The sequence below is a fragment of the Oncorhynchus keta genome, unplaced genomic scaffold (assembly GCF_023373465.1).
Source record: "Oncorhynchus keta strain PuntledgeMale-10-30-2019 unplaced genomic scaffold, Oket_V2 Un_contig_1042_pilon_pilon, whole genome shotgun sequence".
In the NCBI taxonomy this organism is placed as follows: domain Eukaryota; kingdom Metazoa; phylum Chordata; class Actinopteri; order Salmoniformes; family Salmonidae; genus Oncorhynchus; species Oncorhynchus keta.
The window spans coordinates 2,830-26,685 of record NW_026277098.1 but is presented as its reverse complement, the minus strand read 5'-3'; the positions used below and the strand labels follow the sequence as shown (position 1 = coordinate 26,685).

Here is a 23,856-nt window from a genome sequence, read left to right as displayed (position 1 = left end):
CCGATCCGTGCAAGCCTAACCTTGACCGTGTGGCATTAACTCTTAACAGTTAAAAGAAGGTGTTTACTTCAAACAGTTTGCATTGACTTCTCTCCCCATAGGAATACATAGCCTGCACCTCTAAATTCAACCTGAAGCCTATGTGGGTTATGAATGCCTTATGAACCCGTCTTCTATGACAGTCCATCAGACCACTATGAGGTCTACCTGTGTCGATTCTAACCTTCCTGGAGCAACCGGAAGTGGTTAAATTGACCCAAAAGGTGTTTTGATGTACATAACCTTCAAAGGTGAAAATGACTACATTCAACCCTGTGTAGATCGTAGATCAGTCAATTCTTAACTTAAAGACTTAAAACTCAGGATTCTGTAAGTTTCTATGTCAATCAAGACATGTGTTTACTTATAGCTTCCTGTGCCAACCGGAAGTGCCTTTAATTGGGTCACACTGTGTGTTTTGAAGGGTTAAAAAGTTACATCTTTCCAAAACTTCATATGTGTGACTAGGTAACCCTCCTAAACTGTAAATCAGTCATTTATCCCAGCAGATGTCAAAGAAAAGCTCTCACACGCACACACAGCAAGGATGGAGTGATAAAGTGCTGTTCTCAAAGACACAGAGAGCAGGCAATGGCATAAACATAATCTCTAGGCCGTGCCGAGTTCAACGACATATCCCGCTTGACCGTAGCTCGCTCGGTCTAAGCGCAGCGACCATTAGAAAAGTAGGCCCAAAATGAAGCCTGCCCCACAACGTCATTTGCTTTTGGGTGACAGAGAGAGAACCGTTAGGGTGAGAAGCACAATTTGACCTCAGGTACATTCCTAAGGTCCTCCCGATCCACGCAAGCCTAACCTTGACCGTGTGGCATTAACCCTTAATAGTTAAAAGTAAGTGTTTACTTCAAAGAGTTTGCATTGACTTCTCTCCCCATAGGAATACATTGCCTTTACCCCTAAATTCAACCTGAAGTCTATATGGGTTATGAATGCCGTATGAACCTGTCTTTGGTAACAGTCCATCAGGCCAGTATGAGGTCTACCTGTGTTGATTCTAAGCTTCCTGGACCAACCGGAAGTGGTTAAAATCACCCTAAAAGTGTTTTTCCATTACCTGCCTGCAGTTTGATAGACATAGTGCATTCAACCCTGTTTAAATCAGTCAATTCTTAACGTAAGGACTTAAAACTCAGGATTCTGTAAAAGCATAGCCCAGTGAGGATATGTGTTGACTTATAGCTTCCTGTGACAACCGGAAGTGCCATAATTGGTGTCTCAGGGCTGTTTCGAGGGGTTAAAAAAGTCAGATCTTTCCAAAACTTCATATGTGTGATTAGGCAACCCCCATGAACTGTAAATCAGTCATTTTTCCCATAAAATTTCAAAGGAAAACTAAATCACACAGACACACAACTTGGAAGGAGGGACGTATTGGGGTTTGTAGAGACAGACAGTGCCTCCAGTAGATAGCTTTGTTCGAGCTAAAAAGAACCGTCAGACCTAGAGTTCTGAAACTTTAGAAACCTGTTCTAGACCTCAGGTCGATAGTGCGTGGTGAGTTACGTGGCTCTAGACGGTTCTCGGACCGAGAAACAGCCTCATACATTTGCAATGACTTCAAATCATTTTGACCATTACGAAAATGGCGACATTTAGAAATGTCTCAGAGACACAAGACTAGGTGCATTGAACCGTCTCGGCCCATAGAGACAGACCCCAACGTTTCTGTCCGATAGCTCATTCAAGGACCCCTGTAGCAAGTCATGGAAAAAAAGTGGATTTTCAGCACCAATTAGGGTTTTGCTCGGACACCAAATGACCTTCGAGCCGAAACTTAGCATTCGGGATCGCCTCAGCTAGGCCTACATGTAACATAAGAAATGGACCCGCAGCTAGAACGTAACTACATGTTTTATGTTTTTATGTTTGAACAAAAGGCGTTGTGAATTTTGGGCCAGCTCTGAAGTGTGATAGTTGGCTACTAAACAGAGTTGGAAAAAGTGGGTTTGGTGTCAATTTGTATCAGTTTGGTGTCAGAATGACATCTAATTGACTGATGGACACTGACTTGCTAGTTGACTTTTGTACATTAGCAATATGTTTAAACGGAGAGGGACCATCACCAAAATGGCATTCTGAAATCAACACAAAAGCCATTGAGATGAACCAGAATCACTGACCCAGTCCCGAGTTCATCGGGCCCCGTCAATTTCACATTCCTGCAGGATTTTGACCTAAGCATGACAAATTCGTGATGGTACCTGCCCAATGAACCATTTGCAAATGCACAGTGACTTTGCAAAAGTGAGAAAACAGAGAAGAACATAAACAAATGGACATGATGAAATCCTCAGGTATGATCCTAAGGTCCTCCTGCTCGATCCTGTGTTCATCAGACCAGTCAATTTTGCATTTTGAGCATTAACTTTAACAGGTAAAAGCAGGTGTTTATTGCAAATGCAGTTTGCACTTGACAATATGATTCCCCATAGGAAAAAACATCACCTCTAAATTCAACCTGAAATCCTATGTGGGTTATGAATGCCTTATGAACCCGTCTTCTATGACAGTCCATCAGACCACTATGAGGTCTACCTGTGTCATTCTAGACCCTGGAGCAACCGGAAGTGGTTAAATGCAAAAGGTTTTTGATGTCATAACCTTCATAGGTAAATGCACTACATTCAAACCTATGCAAATCAGTCAGTTACAATATGATTCTATAAAGACTTAAAACTCAGGATTCTGTGAAATCAACATGTCAATCAAGACATGTGTTTAAATGTATAGCTTCACTGCTCAACCATCCTGTGTTCATCAGACCAGTCAATTTTGCAGGGTTTTTGAGCATGTCAAATTTCATATGGTAAATGACTTAAACATATCCTGCAAATGCACGTGCATTTATGATTCTATAGTGAAAAAATCACCTAATGTTCATGATGAAATCAACACAGCAGTGATGGAAATGTACAACTAACTGCTCGGCCAAAGACACAGTTCATCAGACCAGTCAATTTTGCATAAACATTTGAATCTCAAATTTCATATGGTAAATGCACATTGAAACATATTGCAAAGCGCACGTGCACTTACAATATGATTCTATAGTGAAAAAACATCACCAAACGGAGATTTGAAATCAACACAGAGAGTGATGGAAATGTACAACTATCACTGCTCAGGTACATCCTGTGTTCATCAGACCAGTCAATTTTGCATTTTGAGCATGTCAAAAACAGGGTTTCATATGGTAAATGCACATTGAAACATATTGCAAATGAGGCCTACGTGCACTTACAATATGATTCTATAGTGAAAAAACATCACCTAACGGAGATGATGAAATCAACACAACGAGTGATGGAAATGTACAACTATCACTGCTCGGCCATCCTGTGTTCATCAGACCAGACTCAATTTGTAAAAGCATTTTTATGTGAGCATGTCAAATTTCAATGGTAAATGCATTGAAACATATCAAATGCTGCACTTACAATATGATTCTAAGTGAAAAATCACCTAATGGACATATGATGAAATCCCCACATGAACAGTGATGGAAATGTAAAGCAAAACTAAACTGCACACAGACACATCCTGTGTTCATATCACATCACCAAACTGTCCAATTTCACATTCCTGCATTTTTATGCAGACAAATTCGTGATGGTACTTGAACCATCAAATGCACAAGAAATTGCAAAAGTGAGAAAACATAAACAAACTGGACATGATGAAATCAACAGAGCACTGCCTGGCGGGATGTAATACAACTGTATCACTGCTCGGCATCCTTTCAGACCAGTAATGCATTTTTGAGCATGTTTACAATTTCATATGGTAAATGCACATCATATGCAAATGCACGTGCACACAATATGATTCTAGAGGGTAGTGAGTGAAAAACATCACCTAATGTGCTCCAGGATGACCATCAACACATTCATATGATGGTACAACTATCACTGCAACCCATCACTGTGTTCATCAGACCAGTCAATTTTGCATTTTTGAGCATGTCAGTTTCATATGGTAAAGCTGCATTTGAAACATATCTGCAAGCACATCAGCACTTACAATATGCTATACCAAAAACATCTGCTAACGGAGATGATGACTCAATCAACTTTAATAATGAATTGATGGAAATGACAACTATCACTGCCACTTTAACCATCCTGTGTTCATGACAAGTCAATTTTGCATTTTTCAGCTCATGCAACGTATTTCATACTCTATATAAATGCACATTGAAACATATTGCAAATGCACTGCACTTTAATATGATTTATAGTGAAAAACATCTCCTAATATTCTGATGAAATCAATCACAACTTGATGGCTCTGTAAATGTACAACTATCACTGCTCGGCCATGAAGGTTTACTGTGTTCATCAGACCAGTCAATTTTGCATTTTTGAGCATGTCAAATTTCTATGGTAACTGCATTGTGGGAACTAGAAGCACAAGCACATTCGCAAACATATAACCATGTGTATGTGACAAATAAATTGATTTGGAAGGAGGGACACGTGCACTTACAGATATGATTCTATGTTCGAGTGAAAAAAACCGTCAGACCTAACCAAGATCTGAAATCAACAAACGAGTGATGGAAATGTACCGTGGCTATCTTGCTCGGAAACATCCTGTGTTCATCAGCCAGTCAATTTTGCATTTTTGCATCAGCATGTCAAATTTCATATGGTAAATGCCCAGAAACAGCAAAGACACGTGCACTTACAATATGATTCTATAGTGAAAAAACATCACCTAACGATGATGAAATCCGATACTCAGTGATGGAAATGTATATCACTGGAAAAAAATCCTGATTTCAAAGACCAGTCAATTTTGCATTTTCAGCATGTCAAATGATATGGTAAAACTTGAAACATATTGCAAATCACGTGCACTTACAATATGATTCTATAGTGAAAAACATCACCTAATTTTTATGGTTTGAATAGAAGGCATGATGAAATCAACACAACGAGATGGATGATGTCCATTTGAAATGTTTACAGGTGACATCCTGAAATCACTGCTCGGCCATCCTCCCGTGTTCATCAGACCAGTCAATTTCACACTCCTGCAGGATTTTTATAGCATGACAAATTCATGATGGTAAATGCCCGTTGAACCATATTGCAAATGCACAGTGACTTTGCAAAAGATTCTATAGTGAAAAAAACAAATGGACATGATGAAAACACGAGTGATGGTAATTCCTTTCTATCACTGCATGGCCATCCTGTGTTCATCAGGCCAGTAAATTTTGCATTTCTGCAGTATTTTTTCTATAGAAAAACATCACCTAATGCATGATCAAATTTCTTATGGCATTTGGCTCCAAAAAGAGTGACTTTTTACTTCCTATGAAATCCTATTGCAAATGGACAACACATATGCCTTATGCGAAAGTTTAAAAAATGAAAGTGTTAATTTGACAAAAGTATATTCACAGTTCTTAAACATGTGTAATTGACATAACAATCGAAAGAATTTCAAAAAACAGTCCAGCAAGCACTTGAAGGGGTGATAAGTTAAACAAAAAAATCATTTTATCCAAATTTTGCTTTTGAATGTTGACTTGGGTTGCATTTGCAATATGAAAAACCACAGTGGAGCGCGTTTGCCACCTGTTGGATTTTCAAAGTGTTACACCTGGCATTTGCAATCAACTTCGCGCAAATCAACGGTGGTATTGGACACAGTGTATATGGTTTGTCCAATGCCAATGACTTCCCATTCATTTTTGTCCATTTCAGGGGGGTATTCCCTTACATTTAATAAACGATGGAGGCCACTGTGTTCTTAGGGCCCTTCAATGCTTCAGACATTTTAGTACACTTCCCCAGATCTCTTAATCAGGGATTTGTCTGACAGTCTCAATGTATACAATGCATGCCTACATCTAAAGTATGAACATATGAGGAATGTCTGACAACTCAACCCCATCACAAATGCTCTTATGTAGACCCATGCTTTTATTTTGAATCAGTAGCAAAGGTAAAAGATGAGAACACCAAAGAATTAACTGAACAGTAGTCTTTTTTACGGACTGCACACCACCTGTTCTCAATTAGCAAGCAATGGACATGAAACATTTCAAAAGAGACAAGGCATTTTTTAAAGTCAAATTGTTTATTGATTCCATCACACTAGAGTAGCAAGAACACCAGCATCTTCCTGGTCTAAAAAGCAGAAAGAAATGCAAACAGTGTCAGCAACACAGAATGTTAAGTAACCAATGTCAAAAACAATACTCACCATTAGAGCTTCTAGAGGATGAATCCATTATATTTCCCTGTTGATAGATATATGGTTGGTACAAAGGCCTTCAAATTCAGAAAGCAAAGTTCAGAGCAGGTTAAAGTGAACCATTACCTTGCAGAATCCTTCACTCGTGTTGGATATATGTTTGGTGCACCAATGCTAACATAACCATCCTTGGGAGCATTTCCACTGTCAACAGGCATTGCTTCCCTAGGAGCGTATCTTATTTGGGAGACTCCAGTTCTGCCATTCTTGTAGTGCGATTTGAAACTGTAGGAAGAGATTGGGATGACACCCGACTGTTCAACAATGCTGGCCTGAGAACTACCAGAGGCACCATCTTCAGTGCTTTCGTAGTGCTTCTGCTGAGAATTTGGGGCCAGTTGCTGCTGGGAAATTTGGCCTACATGCCAAAATTGCTGAGGAATGGCGTTGGGTTGCTGCTGGGCCATTTGCGCTGGATACCTCACTTGCTGGGGCTCGACGGCCAGTTCCTTCTGCTGCTGGGGCTCGACGGCCAGTTCCTTCTGCTGCTGGGGCTCGACGGCCAGTTCCTTCTGCTGCTGGGGCTCGACGGCCAGTTCCTTCTGCTGCTGGGGCTCGACGGCCAGTTCCTTCTGCTGCTGGGGCTCGACGGCCAGTTCCTTCTGCTGCTGGGGCTGGGGTTCCTTCTGCTGCTGGGGCTCGACGGCCAGTTCCTTCTGCTGCTGGGGCTCGACGGCCAGTTCCTTCTGCTGCTGGGGCTCGACGGCCAGTTCCTTCTGCTGCTGGGGAAATTGAGACGGATGCCACACGAGCGGAGGCTGCTGGACAATGGAGGCCAGATGATTCTCCTGTTGGAGCATTTTAGCTCGATACCACATTTGCTGGGGCATGGCGGTCAGTTCCTTCTGCTGAGGTTCAGGGGCCGGTTGCTTCTGATGCAGGGGAATTTGAGCTGGATGCCACGCTTGCTGGGGCGTGGTGGATGGTTGCTTCTGCTGCTGAAGTTCAGTGGATGTTCGATTCTTGGACATTTGAGCTGGATGCCACACCTGCTGAGGTTGCTGGGTTATGGTGGTTGGTTCCTTCTGCAGTAGAGGCATAGTGGCTAGTTGCTTCTGCTGGGGAAACTGAGCAGGATGCCACCCCAGCTGGGGCACGGCGGTCGTTTGCTTCTGCTGCAGGGGCATTAGAGCAGGATGCCACACTTGCTGGGGCACGGTGGTCGGTTGCTTCTGCTGCAGGGGCATTAGAGCAGGATGCCACACTTGCTGGGGCACGGCGGTCGGTTGCTTCTGGGGCATTTGAGCTGGATGCCACACTTGCTGGGGCACGGCGGTCGGTTGCTTCTGCAGTGTGTGAAATGGATTCCACACTTGCTGGGGCACGGCGGTCGGTTGCTTCTGCTGCAGGGGCATTAGAGTAGGATGCCACACTTGCTGGGGCACGGCGGTCGGTTGCTTCTGCAGTGTGTGAAATGGATTCCACTTTTGCTGGGGCACGGCGGTCGGTTGCTTCTGCAGCAGGGGCATTAGAGCAGGATGCCACAGTTGCTGGGGCACGGTGGTCGGTTGCTTCTGCTGCAGGGGCATTAGAGCAGGATGCCACACTTGCTGGGGCACGGCGGTCGGTTGCTTCTGGGGCATTTGAGCTGGATGCCACACTTGCTGGGGCACGGCGGTCGGTTGCTTCTGCAGTGTGTGAAATGGATTCCACACTTGCTGGGGCACGGCGGTCGGTTGCTTCTGCTGCAGGGGCATTAGAGCAGGATGCCACACTTGCTGGGGCACGGCGGTCGGTTGCTTCTGCTGCAGGGGCATTTGAGCAGGATGCCACACTTGCTGGGGCACGGCGGTCAGTTGCTTCTGCTGCAGGGGCATTTGAGCAGGATGCCACACTTGCTGGGGCACGGTGGTCGGTTGCTTCTGCAGTGTGTGAAATGGATTCCACACTTGCTGGGGCACGGCGGTCGGTTGCTTCTGCTGCAGGGGTATTAGAGCAGGATGCCACACTTGCTGGGGCACGGTGGTCGGTTGCTTCTGCAGTGTGTGAAATGGATTCCACACTTGCTGGGGCACGGCGGTCGGTTGCTTCTGCAGTGTGTGAAATGGATTCCACACTTGCTGGGCACGGCGGTCGGTTGCTTCTGCAGTGTGTGAAATGGATGCCACACTTGCTGGGGCACGGCGGTCGGTTGCTTCTGCTGCAGGGGCATTTGAGTAGGATGCCACACTTGCTGGGGCACGGCGGTCGGTTGCTTCTGCTGCAGGGGCATTAGAGCAGGATGCCACACTTGCTGGGGCACGGCGGTCGGTTGCTTCTGCAGTTTGTGAAATGGATTCCATACTAGCTGGGGCATGGCAGTCGGTTGCTTCTGGTGCATTTGAGCTGGATGCCACACTTGCTGGGGCACGGCGGTCGGTTGCTTCTGCAGTGTGTGAAATGGATTCCACACTAGCTGGGGCATGGCAGTCGGTTGCTTCTGGTGCATTTGAGCTGGATGCCACACTTGCTGGGGCACGGTCGGTTGCTTCTGGTTTTGAGCTTTGCTGCAGTGTGTTTCTTTTGCAGCATTTGATGGATGCCACACTTGCTGGGGCATAGCGGTCGGTTGCTTCTGCAGGATTAGGCCACACTTGCTGGGGCACGGCAGTGATTGCTTCTGGGCATTTGAGCGGGATGCCAAACTTGCTGGGGCACGGCGGTCGGTTTCTTCTGCTGCAGGGGCATTTGAGCTGGATGCCACACTTGCTGGGGCACGGTGGTTGTTTGCGCAGGGGCATTAGAGCATGCCAAACTTGCTGAGGCTCGGTGGTCGGTTCCTTCTGCTGCAGGGGCATTTGAGCTGGATGCCACACTTGCTGGGGCACGGCGGTCGGTTGCTTATGCGTCAGCATGTGAGCTTGATGCCACACTTGCTGGGGCACGGCGGTCGGTTGCTTATGCGTCAGCATGTGAGCTTGATGCCACACTTGCTGGGGCACGGCGGGCGGTTGCTTCTGCTGCAGCATGTGAGCTGGATGCCACACTTGCTGAGGTTGCTGGGACATGGGGGCCAGTTCCTTCCGCAGGATGGCGGCCGGATGTTTCTGTTGCGCTTGCAGTTGAGATTTTGGAGACTTATAATTGCCATATCCTAGAGACTGAAGTGATCCTGCATAGAGCCATGCTGCATTAGAATCCAGTGAAGGAGACCAATCACCTAGGTAAAAAATATAAACTGTAAAATGCCAGCCTTTGAAGGTTATGGAACTGCGTAGCTGTTATTTGAAATGAACTCACCTTCTGATGTAGAACACGTTATCCCTCCAATTAGCAGGCAACAAAGCCAAGAAACTCTTCAGGAAAAAGAATGTATGTTATAAACATAGCTACCTGTAACACCTGAAGGACAAGGGAAACAAACTAAATCAATACTTAAAAACATACCTGAAAGCGATTCCAATCATCACAGCCATTTTGCCCTCAAAACCTCACCAGTATTCAGAACTAATGGTAGGCATACGTCCTACCAGAATATCCCTTTTACTATATTTGCCAGATGTTTGGTTGCTCCTTTTAAAGGAATCCCAGACCCTTCTAATGTCGTTGGCTAATTAAGGACAGCTGTCAGCCACTGAACTACATTCAATTTCTATTTCCAAATTGACCCCTAAATCCTACACCTTGATCTAAACACAAGGATTTAATAGGGATAAGCAATATGGCCACAATTGCATCCAGCCTATCAGAAGGCAAGGTGAAGCAATTAACATATTGCTTTACCCTATCTGATCATTTCAAATACCCATAAGTGACTAAGTGGTAGGTGTAGGAGCTAGGGGTTGATTTGGAATGCAGAAATTTACTCAGGTCTGGTTGATTCTCTAATTGAGATCCTGACAGGTTTGACAGCCCTTACTCTAAAGCACGTGTCAAACTCATTACACGGATGGCCGAGTGTTTGCGGATTTCCACTCCTTCCTTGTACTTGATGGCTGAATTAAGTCCACTAATTACTCCCCTCACCTACAGTAGTTGTCTTGGTCTTAAATGAAAGGAAAAAAAAAAACCTACAGACACTAGGCCCTCCATGGAATGAGTTTGACACCCCTGCTCTAAAGTAGGAAACACATTTTGTCTTAGCACTTCATTGATCGGTTTAAATTATTGCTTGTACAAAATTCACTTGGCTCATTTGAGATTAGAGGCTGAATGAGCAGTTAGGCACCATTATTTTACACATGCCTTCTTTAAAACCGTGTGTTTCATTCAGCATAGCAACATTAGATGGATAACAGTTTCATTTGCACAAAGTGCAACATCTTAGACAAATTCTGATTTCAGACAGACACCAATTAATAAACACTCATGTTATGCTTTTGATGATCTGAGTCTTTAATTTTTCAGAGGCAAACATACAGTAGGGCTCGTTTGAGTGGTAAGGCTAAAGCAACTGACTGTAGACCAAAGTCAAGAAGTAAAGTCAGGAGAGGTGCATCTGCGACAACCGAAAGTCGGATACTAACTTCATTTTCCAACAGCAAGGCTCAGATCACCATGGCAGTGTTGCCATTGTTTATAAAAGGTTTCCTTTATAATGTAAAACTGTGCTTTGACATATGCATTGATGGGTCTTAGATTTCTAGACTGGGTATCTCTAAAATGCTTTGTGACTACTGCTGATGCAAAAAAGGGCTTTTAAGAAATACATATGGTTGATTGACAGATTTGTATTATTATAAAAATAATATAACAATATTATTATTATCATCACAATCTTTATTATTATTATGTTACAGGTGAGACATACCCAGAAATGTCAACATCTTGGCAAGTGCTCAAATCTGTACAGCAGCCCCAGACAATCATGTACAGTAGCTCCAACTTACAAGAATGGGTTTACAAGGCAGTGATGAAAAAAGTTTATATGAGCGCTAATTAAAACATACAATGATATATATTTGATACAATTACCCATTCAAAACTGTTGTTACAAAATCACTTCTCATTGTGTTCATTTCAAGGTTTCACAAACATAAAACAACTATCTAGTAAATGTTTCTCGGACTAACACACTGTTGAGTTTCCTATTTACTAAAGAACAGTCATTAAGACAAAACACAAAGAGTTGTAATATAATCTGTATACATGTCATTCTATACTGAAAACAGGTACATTCTGAAAGATTTTTGATGATGTTAATGTGATAACACATTCTTTATTCACCTCATTTTAGGATAATATCATTTCTTTTTTACTTTCCTGAAATTGTATTATTTATGTTGTCTCATACCATGACAATACACTAACTTTCTCGGACATTCGGTGTCCGTTTTATAAAATAATCAAATTTTGGTCATTTTTTCGCTGTGCCGGAAAATCCCACAAGAGGGCATAAGCAATCATATTGCTATTGGACAAAACATCACGAATCACGACGTGGCCTTATCTCCAAAACTGAAAATATTTTGAAGCCAAAACTTGGTGAGCGTAGGTTTGGCATAATGGGCAGTTGGCCCCGAACAAGATGGCGTCTAGGCCTCAACGGTTTTTGAGTTATGGCCATTTCTCTGGGATTAAAGGTCCAAAATGAAAATAGAGAAATTATTTTTCCACTTCACGTCAAAGTCAAGGAGCCTCCGGTGTCAATAAAAAAGAACCAGCCATTTATCTATCGTCATTTAAGAGAAATCGTACGATGACAGATTGGTGATGTTCACGGATAGGTGTTTTTTTTTCAACGGTTACAGATCCAGTTGCGGGGTGTTCTTACAAATCTTTTTAAAGTGTGCTGCGGAGCTCTGCGAGATTTCTGTGATTTTCTATGATTTTCTGAAATAACACACACTCACTAAACCCTCTGTAAATAACTCAGTTCTTAACGTAAAGACTTAAAACTCAGGATTCTGTAAAGTAATACACCAATCAGGATATGAATTTATTTATAGCTTCCTGTGCCAACCGGAAGTGCCTTAAATGGTGTCACAGTGGCAGTTTCCAAGGGTTAAAAAGGTCAGATCTTTTCAAAACTTCATATGTGTGATTAGGCAACCCCCATAAACTGTAAGTCAGTCATTCCTCCCAACAGATGTCAAAGAAAAGCTCTCTCTCACACACACACACAGAAACACACACACAGCAAGGATGGAGTGACAAAGTGCGGTGCTTAAAGACACAGAGAGGAGACAATGGCATTACCATAATCCCTAGGCCGTGCCGAGTTCAACGAGATATCCCGCTTGACCGTAGCTCGCTCGGTCTAAGCGCAGCGACCATTAGAAAAGTAGGCCCAAAATGAAGGCTGGCCCTCAATGTCATTTGCTTTTGGGTGACAGTGAGAGAACTGTTAGAGTGAGAAGCACAATTCGACCTCAGGTACATTCCTAAGGTCCTCCCGATCCGCGCAAGCCTAACCTTGACTGTGTGGCATTAACCCTTAATAGTTAAAAGTAAGTGTTTACTTCAAAGAGTTTGCATTGACTTCTCTCCCCATAGGAATGAATACATTGCCTGCACCCCTAAATTCAACCTGAAGTCTATATGGGTTATGAATACCATATGAACCTGTCTTCGGTAACAGTCCATCAGGCCACTATGAGGTCTACCTGTGTTGATTCTAAGCTTCCTGGACCAACCGGAAGTGGTTAAAATCACCCTAAAAGTGTTTATCCATACCCTGCCTGCAGTTTGATAGACATAGTGCATTCAACCCTGTTTAAATCAGTCAATTCTTAACGTAAGGACTTAAAACTCAGGATTCTGTAAAAGCATACCCCAGTGAGGATATGTGTTGACTTATAACTTCCTGTGCCAACCGGAAGTGCCATAATTGGTGTCTCTTGGGCTGTTTCGAGGGGTTAAAAAAGTCAGATATTTCCAAAACTTCATATATGTGATTAGGCAACCCCCATGAACTGTAAATCAGTCATTTTTCCCATAAAATTTCAAAGGAAAACTAAATCGCACAGACACACAACTTGGAAGGAGGGACGTATTGGGGTGCGTAGAGACTGACAGTGCCTCCAATAGTTAGCTTTGGTCGAGCTAAAAAATAACCGTCAGACCTAGAGTTCCGAAACTTTAGAAACCTGTTCTAGACCTCAGGTCGATAGTGCGTGGTGAGTTAGGTGGCTCTAGAAGGTTCTCGGACCGAGAAACAGCCTCATACATTTGCAATGACTTCAAATCATTTTGACCATTACGAAAATGACGACATTTAGAAAAGTCTCAGAGAAACAAGACTAGGTGCATTGAAACCGGCTCTGCCCATAGAGACGGACCCCAACGTTTCTGTCCGATAGCTCATTCAAGGACCCCATAGCAAGGCATGGAAAAAAGTGGATTTTCAGCACCAATTAGGGTTTTACTCGGGCACCAAAGGACCTATCGAGCCGAAACTCGGGATTCGGGATCGCCTCACATAGGCCTTCACATAATGTCTGACCTGGACCCGCAGCTAGAATGTAACTATGTGTTTTACGTTTTTATTATGTTTTAAACTAAAGGCGCTGTGAATTATGGGTCTGCCCTGACATATGTGATAGTTGGCTTCTAAATGAGTTGGAAAAAGTGGGTTTGGTGTCAATTGGTATCAGTTTAGTGTCAGAATGACATCTAATTGACTGATGGACACTGACTTGCTAGTTGACTTTTGTACATTAGCAATATGTTTAAAAAGGAGAGGGACCATCACCAAAATGGCATTCTGAAATCAACACAAAAAATGGCATCACCATAGTCTCCAGACTGTGCCGAGTTCAACGAGACGCCCCGCTTGACCGTAGCTCGCTCTGAGTGCAGTGACCTTGAAAAAAGCAGAACCAAAATGAAGCCTGGCCCTCAATGTCATTTGCTTTTGGGTGACAGTGAGAGAACCGTTAGGGTGAGAAGCACAATTCGACCTCAGGTATGTTCCTAAGGTCCTCCCGATCCGTGCAAGCCTAACCTTGACCGTGTGGCATTAACTCTTAACAGTTAAAAGAAGGTGTTTACTTCAAACAGTTTGCATTGACTTCTCTCCCCATAGGAATACATAGCCTGCACCTCTAAATTCAACCTGAAGCCTATGTGGGTTATGAATGCCTTATGAACCCGTCTTCTATGACAGTCCATCAGACCACTATGAGGTCTACCTGTGTCGATTCTAACCTTCCTGGAGCAACCGGAAGTGGTTAAATTGACCCAAAAGGTGTTTTGATGTACATAACCTTCAAAGGTGAAAATGACTACATTCAACCCTGTGTAGATCGTAGATCAGTCAATTCTTAACTTAAAGACTTAAAACTCAGGATTCTGTAAGTTTCTATGTCAATCAAGACATGTGTTTACTTATAGCTTCCTGTGCCAACCGGAAGTGCCTTTAATTGGGTCACACTGTGTGTTTTGAAGGGTTAGAAAAGTTACATCTCTCCAAAACTTCATATGTGTGACTAGGTAACCCTCCTAAACTGTAAATCAGTCATTTATCCCAGCAGATGTCAAAGAAAAGCTCTCACACGCACACACAGCAAGGATGGAGTGATAAAGTGCTGTTCTCAAAGACACAGAGAGCAGGCAATGGCATAAACATAATCTCTAGGCCGTGCCGAGTTCAACGACATATCCCGCTTGACCGTAGCTCGCTCGGTCTAAGCGCAGCGACCATTAGAAAAGTAGGCCCAAAATGAAGCCTGCCCCACAACGTCATTTGCTTTTGGGTGACAGAGAGAGAACCGTTAGGGTGAGAAGCACAATTTGACCTCAGGTACATTCCTAAGGTCCTCCCGATCCACGCAAGCCTAACCTTGACCGTGTGGCATTAACCCTTAACAGTAAAACAGGGTTTTTTGATCTCACAGATTACAATGACATCTCTCCCCATAGGAATACATTGCCTGCTCCTCTAAATTCAACCTGAGGCCTATGTGGGTTAAGAATGCCTTATGAACCTGTCTTCGATGACAGTCCATCAGGACACTATGAGGTCTACCTGTGTCGATTCTAAGCTTCCTGGACCAACCGGAAGTGGTTAAAATCACCCTAAAAGTGTATATCCATACCCTGCCTGCAGTTTGATAGTGCATTCAACCCTGTGTAAATCAGTCAGTTCTTAACATAAAGACTTAAAACTCAGGATTCTGTAAAAGCATACCCCAGTGAGGATATGTGTTGACTTATAGCTTCCTGTGCCAACCGGAAGTGCCATAATTGGTGTCTCAGGGGCTGTTTCGAAGGGTTAAAAAAGTCAGATCTGCCCAAAACTTCATATGTGTGATTAGACAACCCCCAATGAACTGTAAATCAGTCATTTTTCCCATATAATCTCAAAGCAAAACTAAATCACACAGACACACAACTTGGAAGGAGGGACGTATTGGGGTTTGTAGAGACAGACAGTGCCTCCAGTAGATAGCTTTGTTCGAGCTAAAAAGAACCGTCAGACCTAGAGTTCTGAAACTTTAGAATCCTGTTCTAGACCTCAGGTCGATAGTGCGTGGTGAGTTACGTGGCTCTAGACGGTTCTCGACCGAGAAACAGCTTCGTACATTTGCAATGACTTCAATTCATTTTGACCATTACGAAAATGGCGACATTTAGAAATGTCTCAGAGACACAAGACTAGGTGCATTGCGACCGTCTCGGCCCATATAGACAGACCCCAACGTTTCTGTCCGATAGCTCATTCAAGGACCCCGTAGCAAGTCATGGAAAAAAGTGGATTTTCAGCACCAATTAGGGTTTTGCTCGGACACCAAATGACCGATCGAGCCGAAACTTAGCATTCGGGGTCGCCTCAGCTAGGCCTACATGTAACATAAGAAATGGACCCGCAGCTAGAACGTAACTACATGTTTTATGTTTTTTTTATGGTTTGAACCAAAGGCGTTGTGAATTTTGGGCCAGCTCTGAAGTGTGTGATAGTTGGCTACTAAACAGGTTGGAAAAAGTGGGTTTAGTGTCAATTTGTATCAGTTTGGTGTCAGAATGACATCTAATTGACTGGTGGACACTGACTTGCTAGTTGACTTTTGTACATTAGCAATATGTTTAAACGGTGAGGTACCATCACCAAAAGTGACATTCTGAAATCAACCCTAACGAGCCATTGAGATGAACCAGAATCACTGCCCAGCCATCCCGAGTTCATCGGGCCAGTCAATTTCACATTCCTGCAGGATTTTTATAGCATGACAAATTCGTGATGGTACCTGCCCATTGAACCATATTGCAAATGCACAGTGACTTTGCAAAAGTGAGAAAACATAAACAAATGGACATGATGAAATCAACACAACGAGTGATGGAAAGGTACAACTCTCACTGCTCGGCCATCCTGTGTTCATCAGACCAGTCAATTTTGCATTTTTGGTAGCATGTCAAATTTCATATGATTCTATAGTAAAAAACATCACACATTGAAACATGATGGAAATGCAAATGCATCGTGCCACTTTTGCACAATATGATTCTATAGTGAAAAAACATCACCTAACGGAGATGATGAAATCAACACAACGAGTGATGGAAATGTACAACTATCACTGCTCGGCCATCCTGTGTTCATCAGACCAGTCAATTTAGCATTTTTGAGCATGTCAAATTTCATATGGTAAATGCACATTGAAACATATTGCAAATGCACGTGCACTTACAATATGATTCTATAGTGAAAAAACATCACCTAATGGACATGATGAAATCAACACAACGAGTGATGGAAATGTACAACTATCACTGCCCGGCCATCCTGTGTTCATCAGGCCAGTCAATTTCACATTCCTGCAGGATTTTTATAGCATGACAAATTCGTGATGGTACCTGCCCATTGAACCATATTGCAAATGCACAGTGACTTTGCAAAAGTGAGAAAACATAAACAAATGGACATGATGAAATCAACACAACGAGTGATGGAAAGGTACAACTCTCACTGCTCGGCCATCCTGTGTTCATCAGACCAGTCAATTTTGCATTTTTGAGCATGTCAAATTTCATATGGTAAATGCACATTGAAACATATTGCAAATGCACGTGCACTTACAATATGATTCTATAGTGAAAAAACATCACCTAATGTTCATGATGAAATCAACACAACGAGTGATGGAAATGTACAACTATCACTGCTCGGCCATCCTGTGTTCATCAGACCAGTCAATTTTGCATTTTTGAGCATGTCAAATTTCATATGGTAAATGCACATTGAAACATATTGCAAATGCACGTGCACTTACAATATGATTCTATAGTGAAAAAACATCACCTAACGGAGATGATGAAATCAACACAACGAGTGATGGAAATGTACAACTATCACTGCTCGGCCATCCTGTGTTCATCAGACCAGTCAATTTTGCATTTTTGAGCATGTCAAATTTCATATGGTAAATGCACATTGAAACATATTGCAAATGCACGTGCACTTACAATATGATTCTATAGTGAAAAAACATCACCTAATGTTCATGATGAAATCAACACAACGAGTGATGGAAATGTACAACTATCACTGCTCGGCCATCCTGTGTTCATCAGACCAGTCAATTTTGCATTTTTGAGCATGTCAAATTTCATATGGTAAATGCACATTGAAACATATTGCAAATGCACGTGCACTTACAATATGATTCTATAGTGAAAAAACATCACCTAACGGAGATGATGAAATCAACACAACGAGTGATGGAAATGTACAACTATCACTGCTCGGCCATCCTGTGTTCATCAGACCAGTCAATTTTGCATTTTTGAGCATGTCAAATTTCATATGGTAAATGCACATTGAAACATATTGCAAATGCACGTGCACTTACAATATGATTCTATAGTGAAAAAACATCACCTAACGGAGATGATGAAATCAACACAACGAGTGATGGAAATGTACAACTATCACTGCTCGGCCATCCTGTGTTCATCAGACCAGTCAATTTTGCATTTTTGAGCATGTCAAATTTCATATGGTAAATGCACATTGAAACATATTGCAAATGCACGTGCACTTACAATATGATTCTATAGTGAAAAACATCACCTAATGTTCATGATGAAATCAACACAACGAGTGATGGAAATGTACAACTATCACTGCTCGGCCATCCTGTGTTCATCAGACCAGTCAATTTTGCATTTTTGAGCATGTCAAATTTCATATGGTAAATGCACATTGAAACATATTGCAAATGCACGTGCACTTACAATATGATTCTATAGTGAAAAAATACATCACCTAACGGAGATGATGAAATCAACACAACGAGTGATGGAAATGTACAACTATCACTGCTCGGCCATCCTGTGTTCATCAGACCAGTCAATTTTGCATTTTTGAGCATGTCAAATTTCATATGGTAAATGCACATTGAAACATATTGCAAATGCACGTGCACTTACAATATGATTCTATAGTGAAAAACATCACCTAACGGAGATGATGAAATCAACACAACGAGTGATGGAAATGTACAACTATCACTGCTCGGCCATCCTGTGTTCATCAGACCAGTCAATTTTGCATTTTTGAGCATGTCAAATTTCATATGGTAAATGCACATTGAAACATATTGCAAATGCACGTGCACTTACAATATGATTCTATAGTGAAAAACATCACCTAACGGAGATGATGAAATCAACACAACGAGTGATGGAAATGTACAACTATCACTGCTCGGCCATCCTGTGTTCATCAGACCAGTCAATTTTGCATTTTTGAGCATGTCAAATTTCATATGGTAAATGCACATTGAAACATATTGCAAATGCACGTGCACTTTGCAATATGATTCTATAGTGAAAAAACATCACCTAACGGAGATGAAATCAACACAACGAGTGATGGAAATGTACAACTATCACTGCTCGGCCATCCTGTGTTCATCAGACCAGTCAATTTTGCATTTTTGAGCATGTCAAATTTCATATGGTAAATGCACATTGAAACATATTGCAAATGCACGTGCACTTGCAATATGATTCTATAGTGTAAAAACATCACCTAATGGACATGATGAAAAATTTGATGTCAAATTTCTTATGGCATTTGGCTCCAAAAAGAGTGACTTTTGACTTCCTATGAAATCTTATTGCAAATGGACAACACATATGCCTTATGCGAAAGTTTAAAAAATGAAAGTGTTAATTTGACAAAAGTATATTCATGTGTAATTGACATAACAATCGAAAGAATTTCAAAAAACAGTCCAGAAAGCACTTTAAGGGGTGATAAGTTTGACAAAAAATCATTTTATCCAAATTTTGCTTTTGAATGTTGACTTGGGTTGCATTTGCAATATGAATAACCACAGTGGAGCGCGTTTGCCACCTGTTGGATTTTCAAAGTGTTACACCTGGCATTTGCCATATAGCATTTGCAATCAACTTCGCGCAAATCAACGGTGGTATTGGACACAGTGTATATGGTTTGTCCAATGCCAATGACTTCCCATTCATTTTTGTCCATTTCAGGGGGGTATTCCCTTACATTTAATAAACGATGGAGGCCACTGTGTTCTTAGGGCCCTTCAATGCTTCAGACATTTTAGTACACTTCCCCAGATCTCTTAATCAGGGATTTGTCTGACAGTCTCAATGTATACAATGCATGCCTACATCTAAAGTATGAACATATGAGGAATGTCTGACAACTCAACCCCATCACAAATGCTCTTATGTAGACCCATGCTTTTATTTTGAATCAGTAGCAAAGGTAAAAGATGAGAACACCAAAGAATTAACTGAACAGTAGTCTTTTTACGGACTGCACACCACCTGTTCTCAATTAGCAAGCAATGGACATGAAACATTTCAAAAGAGACAAGGCATTTTTTTAAAGTCAAATTGTTTATTGATTCCATCACACTAGAGTAGCAAGAACACCAGCATCTTCCTGGTCTAAAAAGCAGAAAGAAATGCAAACAGTGTCAGCAACACAGAATGTTAAGTAACCAATGTCAAAAACAATACTCACCATTAGAGCTTCTAGAGGATGAATCCATTATATTTCCCTGTTGATAGATATATGGTTGGTACAAAGGCCTTCAAATTCAGAAAGCAAAGTTCAGAGCAGGTTAAAGTGAACCATTACCTTGCAGAATCCTTCACTCGTGTTGGATATATGTTTGGTGCACCAATGCTAACATAACCGTCCTTGGGAGCATTTCCACTGTCAACAGGCATTGCTTCCCTAGGAGCGTATCTTATTTGGGAGACTCCAGTTCTGCCATTCTTGTAGTGCGATTTGAAACTGTAGGAAGAGATTGGGATGACACCCGACTGTTCAACAATGCTGGCCTGAGAACTACCAGAGGCACCATCTTCAGTGCTTTCGTAGTGCTTCTGCTGAGAATTTGGGGCCAGTTGCTGCTGGGAAATTTGGCCTACATGCCAAAATTGCTGAGGAATGGCGTTGGGTTGCTGCTGGGCCATTTGCGCTCGACGGCCAGTTCCTTCTGCTGCTGGGGCTCGACGGCCAGTTCCTTCTGCTGCTGGGGCTCGACGGCCAGTTCCTTCTGCTGCTGGGGCTCGAGTTCCTTCTGCTGCTGGGGCAGTTCCTTCTGCTGCTGGGGCTCGACGGCCAGTTCCTTCTGCTGCTGGGGCTCGACGGCCAGTTCCTTCTGCTGGGGCTCGGGGTTCCTTCTGCTGCTGGGGCTCGGCCAGTTCCTTCTGCTGCTGGGGCTCGACGGCCAGTTCCTTCTGCTGCTGGGGAAATTGAGACGGATGCCACACGAGCGGAGGCTGCTGGACAATGGAGGCCAGACGATTCTCCTGTTGGAGCATTTTAGCTCGATACCACATTTGCTGGGGCATGGCGGTCAGTTCCTTCTGCTGAGGTTCAGGGGCCGGTTGCTTCTGATGCAGGGGAATTTGAGCTGGATGCCACGCTTGCTGGGGCGTGGTGGATGGTTGCTTCTGCTGCTGAAGTTCAGTGGATGTTCGATTCTTGGACATTTGAGCTGGATGCCACACCTGCTGAGGTTGCTGGGTTATGGTAGTTGGTTCCTTCTGCAGTAGAGGCATAGTGGCTAGTTGCTTCTGCTGGGGAAACTGAGCAGGATGCCACCCCAGCTGGGGCACGGCGGTCATTTGCTTCTGCTGCAGGGGCATTAGAGCAGGATGCCACCCTTGCTGGGGCACGGTGGTCGGTTGCTTCTGCTGCAGGGGCATTAGAGCAGGATGCCACACTTGCTGGGGCACGGCGGTCGGTTGCTTCTGGGGCATTTGAGCTGGATGCCACACTTGCTGGGGCACGGCGGTCGGTTGCTTCTGCAGTGTGTGAAATGGATTCCACACTTGCTGGGGCACGGCGGTCGGTTGCTTCTGCTGCAGGGGCATTAGAGTAGGATGCCACACTTGCTGGGGCACGGCGGTCGGTTGCTTCTGCAGTGTGTGAAATGGATTCCACTTTTGCTGGGGCATGGCGGTCGGTTGCTTCTGCAGGGGAATTAGAACAGGATGCCACACTTGGGGCAGGGGCATTTGAGCAGGATGCCACACTTGCTGGGGCACGGCGGTCGGTTGCCAGGGGCATTTGAGCAGGATGCCACACTTGCTGGGGCACGGCGGTCGGTTGCTTCTGCTGCAGGGCATTTGAGCAGGATGCCACACTTGCTGGGGCACGGCGGTCGGTTGCTTCTGGGGCATTTGAGCTGGATGCCACACTTGCTGGGGCACGGCGGTCGGTTGCTTCTGCAGTGTGTGAAATGGATTCCACACTTGCTGAGGCACGGCGGTCGGTTGCTTCTGCAGTGTGTGAAATGGATTCCACACTTGCTGAGGCACGGCGGTCGGTTGCTTCTGCTGCAGGGGCATTTGAGTAGGATGCCACACTTGCTGGGGCACGGCGGTCGGTTGCTTCTGCTGCAGGGGCATTAGAGCAGGATGCCACACTTGCTGGGGCACGGCGGTCGGTTGCTTCTGCAGTGTGAAATGGATTCCACACTAGCTGGGGTCATGCTTCTGCAGTGTGTGAAATGGATTCCACACTTGCTGTTGCATTTGAGCAGGGGCTTTGAGCAGGATGCCACACTTGCTGGGGCACGGCGGTCGGTTGCTTCTGCAGTGCATTTGAGCAGGATGCCACACTTGCTGGGGCACGGCGGTCGGGTTGCTTCTGCAGCATTTGAAATGGATGCCACACTTGCTGGGGCATGGCGGTCGGTTGCTTCTGCAGCATTTGAGCTGGATGCCACACTTGCTGGGCACGGCGGTCGGTTGCTTCTGCAGCATTTGAGCTGGATGCCACACTTGCTGGGGCATGGCGGTCGGTTGCTTCTGCAGTGGTTAGATGCCACACTGGATTGGGGCACACTTGCTTTGAGCAGGATGCCACACTTGCACGGCGGTCGGTTTCTTTTGCAGCATTTGAAATGGATTCCATACTAGCTGGGGCATGGCGGTTTGCTTCTGCTGCAGGGGCATTTGAGCTGGATGCCACACTTGCTGGGGCACGGCGGTCGGTTGCTTCCACACTTGCTGGGGCAGGGTCGGTTGCTTCTGCTGCATTTGAGTAGGATGCCACACTTGCTGGGGCACGGCGGTCGGTTGCTTCTGCTGCAGGGGCATTTGAGCTGGATGCCACACGTGCTGGGGCACGGCGGTCGGTTGCTTCTGCTGCAGGGGCATTTGAGCGGGATGCCAAACCTGCTGGGGCTCGGCGGTCGGTTCCTTCTGCTGCAGGGGCATTTGAGCTGGATGCCACACTTGCTGGGGCACGGCGGTCGGTGGCTTATGCGTCAGCATGTGAGCTTGATGCCACACTTGCTGGGGCACGGCGGTCGGTTGCTTATGCGTCAGCATGTGAGCTTGATGCCACACTTGCTGGGGCACGGCGGGCGGTTGCTTCTGCTGCAGCATGTGAGCTGGATGCCACACTTGCTGAGGTTGCTGGGACATGGGGGCCAGTTCCTTCCGCAGGATGGCGGCCGGATGTTTCTGTTGCGCTTGCAGTTGAGATTTTGGAGACTTATAATTGCCATATCCTAGAGACTGAAGTGATCCTGCATAGAGCCATGCTGCATTAGAATCCAGTGAAGGAGACCAATCACCTAGGTAAAAAATATAAACTGTAAAATGCCAGCCTTTGAAGGTTATGGAACTGCGTAGCTGTTATTTGAAATGAACTCACCTTCTGATGTAGAACACGTTATCCCTCCAATTAGCAGGCAACAAAGCCAAGAAACTCTTCAGGAAAAAGAATGTATGTTATAAACATAGCTACCTGTAACACCTGAAGGACAAGGGAAACAAACTAAATCAATACTTAAAAACATACCTGAAAGCGATTCCAATCATCACAGCCATTTTGCCCTCAAAACCTCACCAGTATTCAGAACTAATGGTAGGCATACGTCCTACCAGAATATCCCTTTACTATATTTGCCAGATGTTTGGTTGCTCCTTTTAAAGGAATCCCAGACCCTTCTAATGTCGTTGGCTAATTAAGGACAGCTGTCAGCCACTGAACTACATTCAATTTCTATTTCCAAATTGACCCCTAAATCCTACACCTTGATCTAAACACAAGGATTTAATAGGGATAAGCAATATGGCCACAATTGCATCCAGCCTATCAGAAGGCAAGGTGAAGCAATTAACATATTGCTTTACCCTATCTGATCATTTCAAATGCCC

General features: G+C 44.1%; 1 protein-coding gene and 1 long non-coding RNA gene across 26 annotated transcripts in view; both read right to left on the bottom strand.

Annotated features, from left to right (window-relative positions):
- Positions 1–23,595, bottom strand: part of LOC127916976 (daxx-like protein) — a 51,015-nt gene extending 27,420 nt beyond the window's left edge. For 11 of the 25 annotated variants that reach the window (XM_052500394.1, XM_052500400.1, XM_052500403.1 and 8 more), the window contains exons 1-2: positions 21,862–22,166; positions 6,753–8,360 (exon numbers count right to left, since the gene is read on the bottom strand). In XM_052500394.1, the coding sequence (XP_052356354.1) occupies positions 6,753–8,360; positions 21,862–22,095 (1,842 nt within the window). In that variant the 5' untranslated portion in view covers positions 22,096–22,166. Of the gene's footprint in view, positions 1–6,752; positions 8,361–9,546; positions 9,603–9,693; positions 9,858–21,861; positions 22,169–23,497 lie in introns of those variants that run through there. The other 14 variants (XM_052500406.1, XM_052500405.1, XM_052500404.1 and 11 more) reach the window with 8 other exon arrangements.
- Positions 20,049–20,657, bottom strand: LOC127916977 (uncharacterized). Its single transcript, XR_008096802.1, has 3 exons — positions 20,312–20,657; positions 20,195–20,231; positions 20,049–20,118 (listed from the first exon to the last, which is right to left on the bottom strand). It is a non-coding gene; the product is annotated as an uncharacterized LOC127916977 (long non-coding RNA).
- Positions 23,596–23,856: the final 261 nt, after the last annotated feature.